The following is a 19,082-nucleotide window of genomic DNA, read 5'->3' on the forward strand; positions in this document are numbered from 1 at the left end:
GAAATTCTTGCCTAACCTGGGAATGAGTATTCCTAGCGCCATGGACCAAATTGGTCATGAAATGCCTCCCAAATCTTGGTCGAAATTAAGACCTAAAGGTAAGGGATTGTAAAATAAAGAATGTTGCCCACCATCCAGTTCTACAAGAATCAAGTCATTAGGCACTGAAGTTGCTGACTTACAATACACCCTGAAAGGAATTCAGGGTGAAGATCAGGATGTGGTGCTTTGTGCTGGGGGAAAACTGACAGAACTGGCCTCCAGATAGTTAGATATTTTCAGGAGAAATTTCTTGTGAACTTGGATTCTTGCATCTTCCCATACTTAGAAAAGCACTAAAACCATTAACTAAGATGTCTGTTCCTTGTGACTGCAGCAACCTTCTACTGAGATGTGTACTTGATTGCATGTACCCCTTTTGCCAAAATCACATATATACTGGCCTCCCCCTTTACCTCTTCAGAACAGTTCTCAGAACTCTCTGAGAGACTGTCTCCCAGGTTATAATTTTTATTTTGGCTCAAATAAAATTTTCCATTTCTTTCTTAGATTGGCTATTGATTAATTTTTTGACAATATCCAGGCTTGCTTTTTCACATAACAATAGATTTTTGCAGTTAGGTACATGTTCACCCAGCTAAAAACTCTATTTCTCAGCCATCCTTGCAACTATGCATGTATAACTAAATTCTAACCAGCAAGATGTATGCAAAAGTGTTATAAATCCTCCCTTTCTCTTTTTATGATGAAAGCTATTTGCTACCTCTGCAAACCCTAACTCTAACCCTAACCCTAGCATTTTACCTTTTAACAGCAGATAGCAACTCATTTGTTAATTTCTTTCTCTCCTGAGATTGGCATCTGAGATCCAAGACTTGACCCTCTTTAAAACATGTATTATACTGCATAGAATTATTTAATACATTTATTTGAAATAATAAATTCTGCCTGAAGTCCCAAGAATGTGTTGTGGCCAGGTTGGTAATAGCAAGTCACAAGGCCTGGATTCTTTACAGAGAAGATGTATGTCGATATGCACAGTCACTATTTCCAAAAACATTTGCATAGACACAGAACATGAAAGAGGCACCTGTAAGAAAAACTCCTCCATCAGGGCCATGGTCCATCGGTGGTGCAGCTGCCAGGATTTGGCTGGGTGACTGATGTCTGCTGCGTGGAGAATCAGGGACATGGTTTTGGCTTTGTCAAGCCTGTCAAAACAAGGACATGCTCAAATTATCAGAATAAAGTAACCAATTACAGTCTCCTCTGAGTCCAAGCCCACATACCTTTAACATGAAAAAAAAAAAAAAAACCTACCCTTCAGGCTGCTGCAAACTGTTTCTTATATTTTTAATCTGCTGGAAGTGACCGGACATGTCTGTAGACAAAACCATTTCAATCACTAGGTTCCGAAGATCCCTGTGGAGTCATCAAAAGCAGAAAGGTTTGTTTGGCCCCTTTTTGTTCTCAAGTGAAATATTTCCTTAATATTGCGAATTACATTTTATTTTTTCTAATGGTATGAGCACAAAAGATGCTACATTTTAAATGTAAAAGAGCTTACAAAAGTTTGGCTTTAGGATGTTGCCAGGAGAGTGATTTGTGAATGATGCTGTGCAACATCTCCTTTTAAAGAACTGGATGCTTTCCCTCCCACACCTACATCCCTCCCCCACTCATAATTTCTAAATTTTATTTTTAGAAATAATAATTAATATCAGGAAGAATCCTAACCAATTTTAAAGAAAAAACTATTCTAAAGGCAGAATTTGTAATTAAGAAAACCACCACCATTTATTCAGTATTTATTCAATCAAGGCAGTGTTCTAGGTGCTTTTATGTGAGGGAGCACTATTATTTCCCACCAGAGGGGATTGAGTTGTTTGCTAAGTCACACAGCTAGTACATAGCAGAGATAAGATTCACCCCCAAGAGTTCCAACTAGCAAAGCTGACACTTGGATCACTCCACTGTACCAAGCTTCCATCATGAGAACTCCAGAGAAACCAAGGCTATAAGTGAGCGGGAATTCTCTGTTTAAGCCCTGGGGACCCGATCCTACATATCATAGACAGAGCTACTGGTACTGTTAAAATTTTAACCAAGACCCTGCAAATACAGTGAACATATCACAAAGCCTATGAATGAATAACTCATTCTCACAGTAAGCAGGAGATGAGTAATGCCAGTAAAGGCTTGCATGTTCTACAATTCATTGCTTGCTCAGTACAGATAGGTAAAAAAGTCACTTATACTGGAAATATTTTATTTCATTCTGTAGCCAGTAGAGTAAGCTAAATTACAGATGTATGGTAAACTTGAATTATGATCTTGTATCAAAGATATTTTACCTAAAGATGGTATGATTGAATGATTTGTTTTTAAGAACAACCACATATTGGAGATTCTTGCTGAAAATTATGGGTTCTCAATTCAGTTGGATTTTTAGATAGGAGCAATGAGAAAACAATACTCTGATTATTGTTCATGATATTGGATAGCTTGCTTAGAATTCTTTTACCCAAATATTAAGGGAATGGAAGCCATCAAAGATAGTTAATACTTACTCTCAATTACATTTTTTATTCTAAATTACAAGATACCCATGTTACAATACCAACTGTACCAAAATATTCATGTTAACTAGGAAAAATGAGACAAAAGTTTTATGAAATCTATAAAATTTAATAAATACTTTGTACTTTGCAGATGTGATGTTAAAAAAGAGACAACAGACCCAAAATGGAGTCCTTGTGCTAAGCCCACATCACCAAACCAAGACTTAATACCTCTCCCAGGATTGGAAAGTTAAACCAATCAATGTGGAATTACCTGGTCAGCACTAGTGAGGTAATCCACCTTACAGACCCCTGTCATCACTCAAAGGAAGGTGACTTTGCCTGAGACAATCAGCTCCTTGATAGAATAACTTCCTTGTCTTCCTCTTTCTGCTTATAAAAGTCTGCCATTTTGTACAGTTATTTGGAGCTCCTTTTTATTTGCTAGATGGGATGCTGCCCAATTCATGAATTGGGTTGAATAAAGCCAATAAGATTTTTAAAATTTACTCAGTTGAACTTTGTTTTTTAACAGTAATCAATAAATGTTAGATATTATCAATAATCAACTAATATCAATAGGTAAAATAGTACACAAAGGAAATGTTACTTTATTTATACATTTTTCTTGCCAAAATTTAAAAATTACTGCATTTATAGTTATTAAAGTTACTTTAAAAAATAGATTTGCAAACAGAAAACCTACAAACCCTTAAAAAGCTACCCATATTTTATTTTCTTTTATTTTTTTATTTTTAATTAATTACTTAATTTATTTATTTATTTTTGGCTGTGTTGGGTCTTTGTCACTGCGTGCGGGCTTTCTCTAGTTGCAGTGAGCGGGGGCTACTCTTCGTTGCAGTGCGCGGGCTTCTCATTGCCGTGGCTTTTCTTGTTGTAGAGCATGGGCTCTAGATGCGCGGGCTTCAGTAGTTGTGGCACGTGGGCTCAGTAGTTGTGGCACGTGGGCTCAGTAGTTGTGGCACGTGGGCTCAGTAGTTGTGGCACATGGGCTTAGTTGCTCCGCCGCATGTGGGATCTTCCCAGACCAGGGCTTGAACCCCTGTCTCCTGATTTGGCAGGTGGAATCTTAATCACTGAGCCACCAGGGAAGCCCCGCTATCCATACTTTAATTCTTGGTAAAATAGTATCAAGTTTATACTAGCAAATAAATCTTTTACAGCTTTTGGAAACAGTGTTAAATCATATGATAAATCAAATCATGAATCATGTGATATTATAGTATGTGTTAAAAAAATTTGGGAATTCCCTGGCAGTCCAGTGGTTAGGAGTTGGTGCTCTCACTGCTGGGGCCACAGGTTCTATCCCCGGTTGGGGAACTAAGATCCTGCAAGCCTTGTGGAGCAGCTGAAAAAAAAAATTCTATAAAAACACTCAATTAGGATGTTTTGTACAGTAACTTCTTGGTTACTGTACAAAAATATAAAATATTAGAGGAGTAAATTATGAGAATAAATAATAAAGATGTTAAAGAACAAAGTGTAATAGAAAAATATCACACTGAAATAGCAACAGAATAACTTTGAGAAGAAAAAAGTTAATTCAAAGGAATAATAAAATTAATAATACAAATGTTACCTCTGGGAATGATAATCACTGATGAAGAAATAAATTAATACTCTAGATGTAAACGGTCAGTCTCTCGGACCTTAGGAAACACCTCTGCACTTGTGTCCCTGCTTCTACCTTTGCCCTTCTATTTTCCACATACCCAGCAGTGGTGGCTTCACAATTAGATCCTGGCCTTCCTAGGTTGGTGACCCAACTGTGCTATTGTTTCCTGAGGCTTGAACTGGGTTCCCAAAACAAAATGCCTCCTTCCCCTGACTTCAGAGCTTTTTCTACAGTTGCAAAATTGAGCCCATATTTTTTCCAGCCTTGAAAATCCAGGAAGTTTTAATATTTGGAGAAGTAACCATGGGAAATTATGGCTTGTTTTAAACCCTGAAATAAACTTTTATTTATTTATTTTAAGGCAGACCTTAATTCCAGGTTACTTCTTTGGACATTTCTTTTCACCTTGATTTAAAGAAAAAAACAAAAACAGAAACAAACCTAAACAACACTTTGATATTTGAATTTGAATAGGAATTTTTTCAGCCCATTAACTGACTTTTAACAAGATCTTAGTTAAAGATAAAGGCTTCCTGTTTTTTTTTTTTTTCAGTGTTAGTAGGTCCCACAGAAAATTAGGGATATACTTACACTAAAAAATGTCTATGTTTATCTGAAATTTATATTTAACTGGATGTCCTTTATTTTTATTTGCTACATCTGGCAAGCCTATAGTCAAATGAAGGGGATGATGATGACCTGAGGATCAAGAAGAAAGGAGGGAATGTTATGCTGAGTAGTAGGGGTGCATCTTGTTATTTTTCCCTGCATGGCAATAAGCAATACCATTTCACGTAATTTTTTTTTTTCTTTTTAAGAAGACAGATGCCTTGGAGAAACATGTAAGATTACCCTTTGCATCTAGGTCATTTTAGTATGTTATGTTCATAATTTTTTCCCCAAATAGTGAGTTCTTTGTTTTTTAGAAAATCTAAACACATATAGAAAAGTAATATATGAAGGAATCAGTGTGATGCTAAAATTTTGAATTCATGTAGGACCACATATTGGCACAACTGAGCAGAGCTCCATTCCCGGGAGTATGTAGTTATGTATCTTAAGGTTTTTCTTATGTGGTACATAATCTTATGGATTGGCTATGATGCATATAGATGTTGAATTGGCCTTGAAATAGTTCAGCTCCATGTAACAGAGCCTGGCTCCTGAACCGTCTTCTAGGCACTAATCATCCTCAGAATCATCCAGTCAAAGGGAACTGAGTTTGTTTTGTGAGTAAAGGATTGATTTTCATCAGTTTTCTTCAGTTTACATCACTTAACTTTTTCCCTAAAATTAAATTTCCTCTAGATTTCCTCTGAAACTCACCTCCAGTCATCTTTGGATAAATTTACCAGGACATTCATTTCTTCTTCTTGCATAAGTCGATAAGCTGCACTCACATGGTGATTTTCAAGGACGGAGCGATCATTATACAAAATGGCAACATCTGACCTAAGAAATAAAAACAAAATGCCAAGTAGAGGATTTCTTTAGACCTCATGAGTGTCTTTGAAAACTACTCAAGTCATAAGACAAAATATCATCCGTAAAATCCTATAATTAAACATCTAGACTTATGGAAGTACTTAGTTTCCTTTCTTTTTGTTTTTTACTGTATGATAATTAAAAAAAAATAGCATTTATTTTTTAGAGCAGTTTTAGGTTCACAACAAAATTGAGCAGAAGGTACAGAGATTCACCATATACCCCCTGGTCCCCACACATGCATAGCCTCCCCCATTATTAACATCCCCAATCACAGTGGTACACTTGTTGAAACTGATGAATCTACATTGAACATCATTATCACCCAGAGTCCATAGTTTACCTTAAGGGTTTACTCTTAGTGGTGTACATTCTATGGGTTTGGACAAATGTATAACGACATACATCTACCATTGTTGTATCATACAGAGTATTTTCACTGCCCTAGAAATCCTTTGTGATCTGCCAATTCATCCTTCCCTTCCCATCCCCTGAACCCTTGGCAACCCCTGATCTTTTTATTGTTTTCACAGTTTTGCCATTTCCAGAATGTCATATGGTTGGACTCATACAGGATGTAGCCTTTTCAGATTGAATTCTTGAACCTTTTAGTATGCATGTGAGCTACCTTTATATCTTTTCATGGCTTGATAGCTCAATTCTTTTGAGCACTAAATAATATTACATTATCTGGATGTATCACAGTTTATTTATCCACTCACCTACTGAATGACATCTTGGTTGCTTTTAAGTTTTGGCAATTATGAATAAAGCTGCTATAAACACCTCTGTGCAGGTTTTCGTGTGGACATAAGTTTTCAGCTCTGTTGGGTAAATACCAAGGAGAGTGATTGCTGGCTCACATGGTAAGAGCATGCTTAGTTTTTTAAGAAACCACCAAACTGACTTCCAATACGGCTGTACCATTTTGCATTCTCATCAGCAATGCATGAGAGTTCCTGTTGATCTACATCCTTACTAGCATTTGGTGTCGTCAATGTTCTGGATTTTGGCCTCTCTAAAAGATGTGTAGTGATATCTCTTTGTTTAATTTGCATTTCCCTGATGACATATAATATGGAGCATCTTTGCGTAAGCTAATTTGCCATCTGTATATCTTCTTGGGTGAGGTATCTGTTAAGGACCATTTTTAAATCAGTTTCTTTATTTTCTTATTGTTGAGTGTTAAGACTTCTTTATATATTTTGCACAATAGTCCTTTATCAGATGTATCTTTTGCAAATATTTTCTCCTACTCTTCGGTTGATCTTGTAATTCTCTTGATATTGCCTTTCATAAAGCATAAATTTTTAATTTTAATGAGGTCCAGCTTATCAGTTATTTCTTTCAAGAATTGTGCTTTGGTGTTGTATTGAAAAAGTCATTGCCACGCCTAAGATCATCTAGATTTTCTCCTATGTTACCGTCTAGAAGTTTTAGAGTTTTGCATTTTACATTTAGGTCTATCATACATTTTGAGTTAATTTTTATGAAGAGTGTAAGGTTTGTGTCCAGATTCATTTTTTTGCATGTGGAAGTCTAGTTGTTCCAGCACCATTTGTTGAAGAGACTATCTTTGCTCCATTGTATGGCATTTGCTCGTTTGTTAAAGATCAGTTGAATGTATTTATGTAAGTGCATTCCTGAGCTCTCTATTCTGCTCCATTGACCTATTTGTCTGTTCTTTTGCCAGTACCATACTGTCTTGTTTACTGTAGACTTATAGTAAATCTAGAAGTTGCATTGTGTCAATTCTCCAGCTTTGTTCTCTCCTTCAATGTCGAGTTGGCTGTTCTGGGTCTTTTTGCCTCTCCATATAAACATTAAATCTGCTTGCTCATATACACAAAATAACTTGCTGGTATTTTTATTGGGATTGCATTAAGTCTATAGATCAAGTTGAGAAGAACTGACTTCTTGACAATATTGAGTTTTCCTATCCATGAACATGGAATATCTCTTCATTTATGTAGTTCTTCTTTGAATTCTTTCATCAGAGTTTTGTAGTTTGCCTTATATACATCTTGTACATTTTGTTAGATTTATACCCAAGTATTTCAATTTTTGGATGCTAATGTAAATGATATTTTACATTATTGAATTTTAGTTTTAAATTTTTTAAATAAAATTTTAATTAAATTTTGACTTCAAATTCCACTTGCTCACTGCCAGTATATATGAAAGTGACTGAGTTTTGTGTATTAACCTTGTATCATGAAAATTTGCTATTTGCTATAATTGCTTATTAGTTGTAGAAGTATTTCGGTTGAGTTTTTGGATTTTCTACATAGACCATCATGTCATCTATGAACAAAGACAGTTTTGTCTTCCTTCCCAACTTGTATAATATGATATTGAAAAGCAGTAGAGAGGGGGGACATCTTTGCCTTATTCCTGATCTTAGTGGGAAAGCTTCGAGTTTCTCACTGTTAAGTATGATGTTAACTGTAGGTTTTTTGTGATATTCTTTGTCAGGTTGAGGAAGTTTCCCTCTATTCCTAATTTACTGAATATTTTTATCATGAATAGCTATTGGATTATGGCAAGTGCTTTTTCTGCATCTTGATATAATTGTGTGTTTTTTTCTTTAGCCTATTGATATGATGGGTTACCTCAATTGAATTTTAAATGTCAAACCTAGGCATAAATTCCACTTGGTCATGTGCCTAGTCTCCTTGTATTATCATAATTTAAATGTATTTATGCCTTTTCATTTCAATTTGCGATCCAGATGCCTGCAAGATCTAGATATGACAAAGAGAGACAGAAAAAAATCACCTAACATCCTCATTTAATCAGTGAATGAACCGATCCTTTTGTACCTATTCTATATAGTTGATTACCACCCTTATTCCCTTGGACTAAAATTACTTTGGGTAGAAGGCAGAGGGGATGTTAAAAATCATTTGGTCTATTTATGATTCTATTTTTTTCTCTTATTATGCTGTAATTCGATTTGAGTATTATAGGTCCTCTAGCATTAAACTGGGAAAGCCATTTTGTAAAACAAAACTTAAAATGTATGTTTCATCACCAATTTATAATGGGCATTATGTTTTAAAATGATGAATTCATCAAGGGAAGGCTTTTATTTCTCACCTGTTTGTATTTTCATATAATTTGATCGTCAAATAAAGTACTTAAGTTGCACTATTGAAATTGGTATTCTAGCATAAAGTGTGAAATATTCCAAGTGTTCTCAAATCTGTATAATTGAGCCCTTGCTTTTTCTTCCTCTATCCCCTTAAGTTGCCAGATCATTTTGCAAGTGTGGAATGGAAGCAGAGCTACTATGTTCAGTGCAGTGTCCCATGAATATAAGTTGGCAACTTGCAGGTAGTCAGTAAAAATAGCACCAAAGGAAAGTCAAGGTGAAACTGTAACAATTTTGCTACCACTTTCACCAACACCCAACACACTCCTCTCACTTTTCCTTCCTCCTGGTAGACACATATTCTGTCAGCACTAAAAATGTCTCACTAAGACTATTTCAGGCTTTTCAGTGGGTAGCGATCTAGCACTGACCTTAGCACTGAAAATTTACCAAAGAGTAGACAATGACAAATAAAAGAAAGAACTAAGAAATCTGGCTTCTGTAGCAAGCAACCTATTTGAGATCTGTATCTAATAGTCTGGTGGATAAACCTAGCTTGATTATTAATCCAACATAGGGGAAATGACCTATTAGGCAGTGGAATAATTACTTCCTCTTTTGTTCCTAGCACTATCATAAAAGTAGAATAACATATGTAGCTAGCTAATAGCATATAACCCCAAAATAGATTTTCTTTTAATCATCCCAGCCTTGGCCTAAAAATTTTATTATCAATAATCATAGCTCGATACACAGAAAACTGAACTAGGAGAGCATACATGCAATCCTTGTTTGAGAGAAAATTAAATAGATCCTGTCCAAGTATCTCCAGAAATTTGCTGAGATCATGGGGAAAACTGTGATTTGTAAATCACATATTTTGTATCATACAATCTCAAATCTAGCCATGGCAGTTTTGCCAGGGTTATTGCATGATGTGGATCTAAGTGTCACTATTTCTTCCTTTCAGTAACAAGCAAAGATGTGTTTTTTAACCAGATTTAATTGTAGCAAATTATGTGCGATTTTGTCTCATAAATCCAATAGGATGCTGAGAATACAGAATGGTCTTAATGTTTGAGATAATCTTTGACTGCTATGGAAAGAACAAGATTCTAAGCAATACCCAGTGTCCATGGTTACATGTAGCTTGGCATTTTCTTTTCACAAAGAGGAAATTATTTCTATTTATTTACACTTTCAAGGATTGTATGAATTATAATGTCTGTATTGAACTCAAATCTAGCCTTGCACTATGTTTTAAATTATTTTTCAGTCATTTTGCATTATCCAGTAAGTAGGTTTCCATATTAGAAAAGCAACTCTAAATCCAAGTAACAATGAATAATATAAAATATGATAGAATTATTGATATCAGTAACATAAAACCAATATATCCTTGGACAAAATGTGAAGCCAATAATTTCAAAAAGCACATCATATTGTTGCATTTGTGATCATTACAACTTTTTGCTGATAAAATGTTCAAGTTCTTGTAGAATTAATCCATTAAATAATTGATCCTGATAGACAATATATAAGAAAATAAGTAAAACTAGACCTTCCCCCAGTTTTTATACAGAGCTTCTTAATATAAAATGGTAAAAAGTGTATTCTTCTTCATCCTCCTCCTCTCTCTCCTCTTTCTCCTTCTTCTTTTCTCCATCTCCTTTTCCTTCTCTGCAGTCTAAAGTATAAAGTAGATTAGGACTCTTCATCCAGTTGTAAATAAATGGTAAAAGGAGAAATCTAGAAGTGATAATTTAATATTGCTGCTGGAGGCCAGTCCATTGCCTTTACTTTTCAAAATAGAAAGAGCAAGAAATATTTATTGGAAGCAAATCACTTGCTCCCTTCTCCAATTCCTAAAACTGTGGTCCTACACTGGGCCCAGCTCAGTAATGAGCTGTTTTTAATTAAAATCTCACTTATTATGAATTTGGTGGATATAGAAGAGCCTTTGCTAAGCAAAAATTATCTGCATAGTTTACCTTTCCTTTGATGTTTAACACAAATGAAAACAAGGCATCTCTATACTCTACAAATGTGTAGGTTAATAACATCCCTGCTGTACAACCAGACTTCAAGGTCTTCCTTTTCACTTTATGCTCTGTCAATCTGGGAGACTCTAGGAATAGACAGAATGCTTTCCCCAACATTTCATTGTTTGAATTTCAACTCTCCCTCTGTCTCTGTCAAGGGGCCATAATTTTCAAGTCCATCCATTTAAGGCTGTAAAAGATTGACTGTTATATGTCTGTCTCTGCCCATGGGAGCAGAGTTATGTAAATAGACTGGATTGAGAGTAAGTGTCCCTCATCTCAGCTTCTCAACCCTGCTATTGCCATCAGCTGACTATGTGCATATAGTTAAGTAATTTCACCTATTAAGATCTTTGTTTTCTTTTCTTAGACTGTGAGGCTTAGACCAGATGATCTATAATGTGGATCTCAGTCACTGTAGGATCCCTTGAAGCTCTAAAATGTTCAGTATTTTAATAAAATGTTCCACGCTCCCCACATCAAAACAACAAATTCCTATAGCGGGAAAATCAATTTTTAGAAATATTGCTTTTTTTTTTTTTAATTTTTATTTATTTATTTATTTATGGCTGTGTTGGGTCTTAGTTTCTGTGCGAGGGCTTTCTCTAGTTGTAGCAAGTGGGGGCCACTCTTCATCGCGGTGCGCGGGCCTCTCACTATCGCGGCCTCTCTTGTTGCGGAGCACAGGCTCCAGACACGCAGGCTCAGTAACTGTGGCACACGGGCCTAGTCGCTCCGTGGCATGTGGGATCTTCCCAGACCAGGGCTCGAACCCGTGTCCCCTGCATTGGCAGGCAGATTCTCAACCACTGCGCCACCAGGGAAGCCCAGAAATATTGCTCTTAAAATACAAATGAACAGACCACACAAAAACCTGCACATGAACATTTATGGCAGCTTTTTCATAAATGCCAAAATTTAGAGGAAACCAAGACATCCTTCAATAGTTGAATACGTGAACTCTGGTACATCCATGCAATGGAATATTATTCAGCAGTAAAAAGAAATGAGCTATCAAGTCATGAAAAGACATAGAGGAACCTTAAATGCATATTGTTAAGTGGAAGAAGCCAGTTTGAAAAGGCTTCATACTGCATGATTTCGAATACATGACATTTTGGAAAAGGCAAAACTAGAGATCTTAACAAGATCAGTGATTGCCATGGGTAAAGGGGGAAGGAGGGAGGGAGGAATGAAAACATGAAGCTCAGGGGACTTTTTAGGGCAGTGAAACTATTGCGGATGATACTATAATGGTGGATACATGGCATTATACATTTGTAAAACCCATAAAATGTATAACACAAACAGTAAACCAAAATGCAGGCTACAGATTTTAGCTAATAATAATGTATCAATATTGATTCATCGATTGTAACAAATGTACCACACTTGATGCAAGATGTTAACACTAGGTGAAACTGTGGGGTTGGGGAAGGAGTATGTGGAAACTCTGTACTTTCTGTTCAATTTTTATGTAAACCTAAATCTACTCTAAGGAATAAAGTCTATTAGTTTTAAAAAAATGAACAAACAAAAAATAACTGGGTTTAGTTTTCCCTCAACAAGAATAGAGAGCTCTACAGTAGTTCCAGAAAGAAACCAGTCTCTCGACTTACATCTCCATCTTAAGCATCTCTGACTAGTGAAAGACATAGAAATTCAGGATCCTATGTAAACAAGTGAATTGGATCCTGATGGGTCTTAAACCAAATTCTGTTTCCCGGGTACTGAAATCTCTTTGCAGCCAAAAAGAGCTTAGAGCCCCTTTCTATTATGGACTGAATCGTGTTCCCCCAAATTTATATGTTTATAGTCCTAACCCCAGTACCTTAGAATGTGACTGTATTTGGAGATAAGGCCTTTAAAGAGATAATTAATGTTAAAAGAGGTCAAAGGATGGGCCCTAATCCAATATGACTGATGTCTTATAAGAAGAGGAAGAGACCCTGAGGTATGTTCAAGCGCAGAAAAAAGGTCATGTGAGGACACAGCAAGAAGTCAGCCATCTGCAAGCCAAGGGGAGAGACCTCAGAAGAAACCAAACTTGCTAACACTTTGATCTTGCATGTCCAGTCTTCAGAACTGTGAGAAAATGTCTGTTATTTAAACCACCCAATCTGTAGTATTATGTAATATTCCTAACAGACTAATACACCTCTACTCTGGTATTTTGATTCTAATAACTGCCATTATCACCATAATTAAAAATCCAATTTTCTAATTATTTTAAATTTAATATTGCATGCTAACCTGGAAATAAGATTTCTTTGATCTTTAGATTTTTTTTCAGAAGTGGAACTTCATTACTTTCAAATATATAATGACACCAGACTGATGCCGTGAACAATAATGTTGTAAGATTTGTCCCAGTGAATAAATGTCTGACTTGTGTGATAGTTTAGTGCAAGTTCTGGGCAAAGAAAAATTATCTTATACATTTTTATGTTCTTTAAATTGCTAAATATGCCACCAAAATACAAGATTCTTGATAAATAAGAATTGCTGATTGAGGTGTTTCAAGCTTAAGGCATTTTGCTAAAATCCATTCTTATTAGACATCTTCATTATTATTTTGAAATCCTCTTAAAAATAAGTAATATTCAGAAAAATAAATTTCAAGTTTTAACTTAGAAAAGTTAATCCTTTATCTAACTTACCTTGTCTGAATATGAAAATTGTTTGTAGTTCCTGTATGCTCATAATCATGAATGGCAGCGGCAAAGACCATTGCTAAAATTTCCAGTTCAGTGAGCCAGTGCTATTAAATTAAACAAAGATTCCATCATATCAAAAAGCAGAGTCAATGTTGTCTTTCTACAAAATAAATATTTTCATTGTACACAGTATAAATCATTATATAAAATTGTTATATGAATTTTAAATAATTTTTTCCCTATTTTACCTCCATTAATTGTGCATAATGGATTCTTCATGAGGCTGATGATTGTTTCATGGCTTGTTAAGTTAAAAATTCAGACATTATAATTTTCCTTGCTAATTGGAAAAGAAGTAATTTTCTATGATTTAAAAGGTGAACTCTAAATGGATTTTGAATTTACAGCCTTACCAACTTGGGTTCTCATGAAATCATTTCAGTTTAGTGATTTTTAACATATTAACTCATACAACACTAAAATGTCTTTTAGCACAACTTTTGTAGAAGACCCTACTATTAGAAAATTTTCCACCTGTGAGTTGAAAATATTCACTTTGGTCATTAGAGAAACTGAACTTAGTTTTTATATTTAGAGATTTAGAAGAGTTTCCAAGAATTTATCAAGTTTGTTCTTCATGATACATATATTCTATGACTATACAATTAAACTTAATAGCAATGAAAGAATAAATGCTTTCACATAAAATCCAGAGCACTGATTCATATACACTGAGTTTTTTGTTGTTGTTATCAAGTGGATGGTTTTAATAAAATTTCTCTACTGTTATAAGTCCATTTAGGTAATTTGATAGTTTATTCATTACTCACATTTTGCATAACACTTTAACTGCATTGTTCAATATGATAATCACATATGACTATTTAAATTAAAAATAAATAAAATTAAGTTCACTTTTTCAGTTGCAGTGGCCACATTTCAACTGCTCAATAGTGGCAAGTGGTTATCTTATAGAACAGTACAGATACAAAATATTTCCATCACCACAGGAAGTTCTATTGGAGAGTGCTGTAAGTAGGTGGTACTTGATGGTAAGAATGGAGGATCCAAAGTGATGTGGAACTTGCTCTTAGTGGTTTTATGCCATACACTTGAAACAAAGACCTTGCACAAAGCAGCAGAAAAATATAAAGTACATGCATACTTGATGAAAACTCACAGAATAGAAGGGCAGATAGGACATCTATTTGGTGGCAGTGGATCTTGGAAGAAGGTGGACAAAGATTGGTAGCTAAATGCAAGGTTGGGAACAGAGAGATTCTAAATAGAAAGAGTAAATATGGAATGATACTATAGAGGCCTGTACGGAAATTGAATTGCTAATAGTACAATTGTGTTGGAGAGACAAGTGAAGTGAGATTGAAGGTGGAGTATGGGAAAGAATTGATAAGCTACCTTGATTAGAGCTGATGAATTAAGATTTTGAATAAAAGGCAACAGGAAGACACTGTAGGTCCATGGGTCTAACAGTGGAGGTGACACTGTTGAGTCTCATGGTTGCTAAAGGCACAGTCTTATTCATCTTTGCTCCTTTCATATAACCCATCATAGTATTTGGCACATAGTAGGAACTTGACATTTGTCTGTTGAATTGAATTTCACTAGTTTTGCATTTGGAGGAGGTAATAGGGAATAGTGGAAAGAGACTGTGGCATCAGAGAATCCTGATTTTAAGCCTTTGTTAATCCTCAGGCAAACAAGCTATTTACCCTCTTAGGCACAGTTTCCATGAAAATAGAATTAGTGATCATTCCCATGTGGACTTTAAAAGAAATTTAAAGTTGATGTATGTGCTGTGCCTATTACAAGTCTTAATATAAAGTAAAATACAGACTAAATGGCATTTTACTGAACTTATTACTTTAAATACATTGTTTAAGGTATTGAATCTGGAAAATAATAATGAGTTAACATATCTTTAGTGATTGCAATTCAAGAATAAATGCCTCACAGTTGGATGACTGAAGCAGAAATGATTTTTAGAACTAAGGAGAGTTGATATAACTAGCTGCACTGTGTTTATAGGTGCATTTAATGGTGAGTCATTAAAAGGAAGGAAATTACCTCATTAAAGGCCTATATTACGGCTGAACTGGGACTGAGCCTCCAGTGTCCCCACTGAGACTGTGGAATTAAACACCATGAACTGAATAGCAATTGAAGTTAAACCAGATTTTGTAACCCCAGAAATCCGTTGTTTTAATAAAGAAAATTGTTATTAGAAAAAAAATCACCTATTTTCTTAAGTATTTCCTATTGGTTATATTTAAGATTTACAGACTTACCTGTGATTTTTAAAAAGCAATATTCTATATCTACTACGATAATATAGAATATGAAGCTGCAATTGTAAAATAATTAAATTAGGAAATAAGAGATGAATTTTAATTATAGATTATCTCATAAGTATTTAAAATTATTATCTTCATAACTGTCAAAATTGATTATACATGTTTCCTGTTTTTAGTCTCATTAATCTCTGCCTCCTATAAATAGTACTTCCTTCATCAATTCATCTTAATTATTGTCACAGTATAGTCTTAACAATTAAGTTTACATTATAAACTAGTTTGGGAAGAGAGAAACATTGAACATTCACACTTAATTGAAAAATACATCTATTTCATATTAGTGAAAGTAGAATTGGGAGCTGATTTTTATGTCCTTAGTTGACAATTCATTTTACACTGGTGTTGAATGAGAATTCTAACTCAGAAAATGGTCGTTTAAATTCATGAATTTTGTAAATGACTCGTGATGACAAGTCAGAGAGAATAAGTCTGAATCATATCATTCTTCCCAACTAGAACAGTGGTCAGTACATAACCTAAGTTCTTCTGATTCCTAATGGGCAGAAATAAAGGGTTAAAATGAAGAGTCATGAGCAGTGTAGACACTGTGCTTCATCTAAACTGCATTTTGCCTAGAGAATTGCTCAGGTAGACTTACTGTAAAATGCGCAGTCCTCAAATTATACCAGAGAGAGGTATTGACTGCCATTAATAGCATGTACAATGTTGATGGAAAGAAAGGAGGAGGAACTAACATTAACTGGACTTTTTAGGTAGCTGGTTTCATTTAATTTTTATAATCACCCTATTTACCATTTACTAGGTAAATGTTTTAAATCTTATTTGGCAAATAACACAGCTGAATCCCAAAGAACTGAATCAATCTGCCAAAGGTCACATAGCTCTCAAGCGGCAGAGCAGGAATTCAAACTAAAATCTGTCTGATTCCAAAATTTCTGTTCTTTCCACAGATCACAATATTCCTTCCTTCTATGGATGACAATAGCCTTCATTATTCCAGGGTGGTAATATGCTGAATACATTCTTCCAAGATTTCAAAAGCAGAATTTCTAGATAATTTAACTAAATATACTGATAGGTAGAGAAGCTAACAAAGCTTTAAGACTTAGGAAGTAATTTTCATATCTGAATTATTTAATGTGTGTGTGTGTGTGTGTGTGTGTGTGTGTACGATAGAGAATGTATATGTGTATATGTATAGGCCTGGGAGAATTTTAGGTCAGAAAATCACATTGACATATTAGCTCCTGGTGTGTCTAAAAGGGCGTAATTAACAACCCCTTTAGCTTACATGATAGGTAGGGTTGGACCTTTTTTTCTCTATCCCTTTGAATAGACTGAGGTACTTTGCTATAACTTACTCAATATGGAAAGCGAGTATATTATAATAATATTAACATATAATACACATAAGTTAATATATAATATATAAATTAATAATAATTTTTACTAATAGCTATTATGCTTCAGGAACTAGGTTAGGATTACACATATGATATCGTTACTCCTCACTGTTGTACTACAAGGTAGTTAGTATTATTAACCACATTTTAGTGACAAGGGAACAGATATGGAGAGCAAGTGAGCTAGGAAGTGGGGAAGTAGGGTTTTAAATCTGTGTTTGCTTGCCTTGAAAGCCCACACTTTTCCTACTCTTCCAAACACTGTTGCATTGGAAGCCATTTACAAGAACAGAATTTCCATGTAGTTTGCAGAACAGAGACATAGTGGCGAATTTCTGTAGATTGGAGAAAAATTAAGTAATTTCAGAGTGTGAGGGGCTATTTCTGGGTGTAGTCAGTGGACTACAAGTTCCAAAGGAATAGTTTTCAAGTTATCTCTTTTTCTTCTACTCTCAGTATTAGAGGGAACACAGTGCCAGGAGCCCTCAAATACAAGTGTTCCCTTGCCAAGGCCATCAGATGATTTCATATTCAAAGAGACATTTGGAAGTGGCTTGGCAGCATTCGGTGAAGCATTTGCTCTTTAGCAAATGGATCGAGCTACCACACCCCCCTATCACCGTGGCACTACACGTGGCTACAAATTAATTAAGTGACAAAAGGAGAGAGAGGGAGACAGAGGGTGTTCTAGCGTCCTCTCTGCACTGCCTACTCCCAGGCCTGAGAGTGTCCCAATATGACATTAACAAACTGAAGGATGATCGCTTCATCCCAATCCCTTTCAGGCAATGGTCCTGCGAACATTTTGCAGGTGACAGGCTGCACTAGTCACCTGACAGTGCTGGGCTGCTACTGGAGTGCTCCATAAATGTCATGCTGATAAGACCATCTTGAAACAGCAGGAGATAGACTAAAACACTAAAGTAAGTGACCCTGTCTACTCCATATCAAATCCTAGGGGTTTCAGTTAAATGGATATTTCTGTAATGCTTTGTTTTTTGTTTCAAAGAACCAACACATTCATATGTATGAAAATTAACACTCTCCTACTACCATTTTTTTAATCCAAAGAAAAGCTTATTAAAATAACTTGCAAAAAACTCTCAAGCTGGCAATGTAACCTAGTTTTGACAAAATAGTCAATAAACTGAAAATTCATTTTGCCTTTCCTTTTATCATCAATCACAAAATTTCTCATTAGTTTAAATGTATTTTCCCGATCCTGGACAACACTGACAGTCTCCCACCCGACTATTTTTGTAATGGCCAAACTAAGGGATAAGTAAAGAGTCCATCAACACTTTTTTTGGTAAAGGATGAATAAAGTTAGAAATGTTTCTAAACCAAACCTGCTAAAGTAGAGTGAAGTTATATATCTCAAAAAGTGACTATGTGATCTTTACTAACAACTTTAACTTTCTAAGAGTCATGCCAGGCTGGGCCAGATTTCCCCAGTCTTCCAGAGAAGTTGGAATGGCTTGTTAGATCCTGGAACAAGTCTTCCTTGCAAGTCTGAGGGTAAATGCACATTGTAGATTTGCATTTCTCTATTTACCCACCAATATAACATCCCTCATCTGTTCAATGTCACCTTCAGAACAGAGGTTCTGAAGCTGAACTAGGAGTCTTTTATTTGGTTCCCTTTACACTTGTGGTACTTAAGCAAAAATGTATTTCAAAACAAAATCCTCGTTTCCTACCAGCCTGGAATGGCATATATCATCTGGTTGTACTTCATAATTAAAGCAGAGATATTTTTTTATACCAAAGTAGGCATTATTTTTCCACTCCCTTTTGTTCTGAAGAAACTTAATTAGTTCAGTTTCTGTTTCAGACTAACGTAAATATTTCATTTTTCAGTTAACTTTTCA

General features: G+C 35.2%; 1 protein-coding gene across 6 annotated transcripts in view; it reads right to left on the reverse strand.

Annotated features, from left to right (window-relative positions):
- The window catches only part of PDE1A (phosphodiesterase 1A), a 375,597-nt gene that overhangs the window by 61,551 nt on the left and 294,964 nt on the right, over positions 1-19,082 (reverse strand). For all 6 annotated transcript variants that reach the window (XR_014265140.1, XR_014265141.1, XM_082466728.1 and 3 more), the window contains 4 exons: positions 13,479-13,579; positions 5,524-5,649; positions 1,321-1,422; positions 1,091-1,211 (listed from right to left, as the gene is read on the reverse strand). Coding sequence is in view for 4 of the 6 variants with exons in the window: in XM_082466728.1 (XP_082322854.1) it covers positions 1,091-1,211; positions 1,321-1,422; positions 5,524-5,649; positions 13,479-13,579 (450 nt within the window). In the remaining 2 variants the exon portion in view is untranslated. The remainder of the gene's footprint in view (positions 1-1,090; positions 1,212-1,320; positions 1,423-5,523; positions 5,650-13,478; positions 13,580-19,082) is intronic.

This window comes from Balaenoptera physalus, assembly GCF_965194825.1.
Source record: "Balaenoptera physalus genome assembly, chromosome: 6".
In the NCBI taxonomy this organism is placed as follows: Eukaryota; Metazoa; Chordata; class Mammalia; order Artiodactyla; family Balaenopteridae; genus Balaenoptera; species Balaenoptera physalus.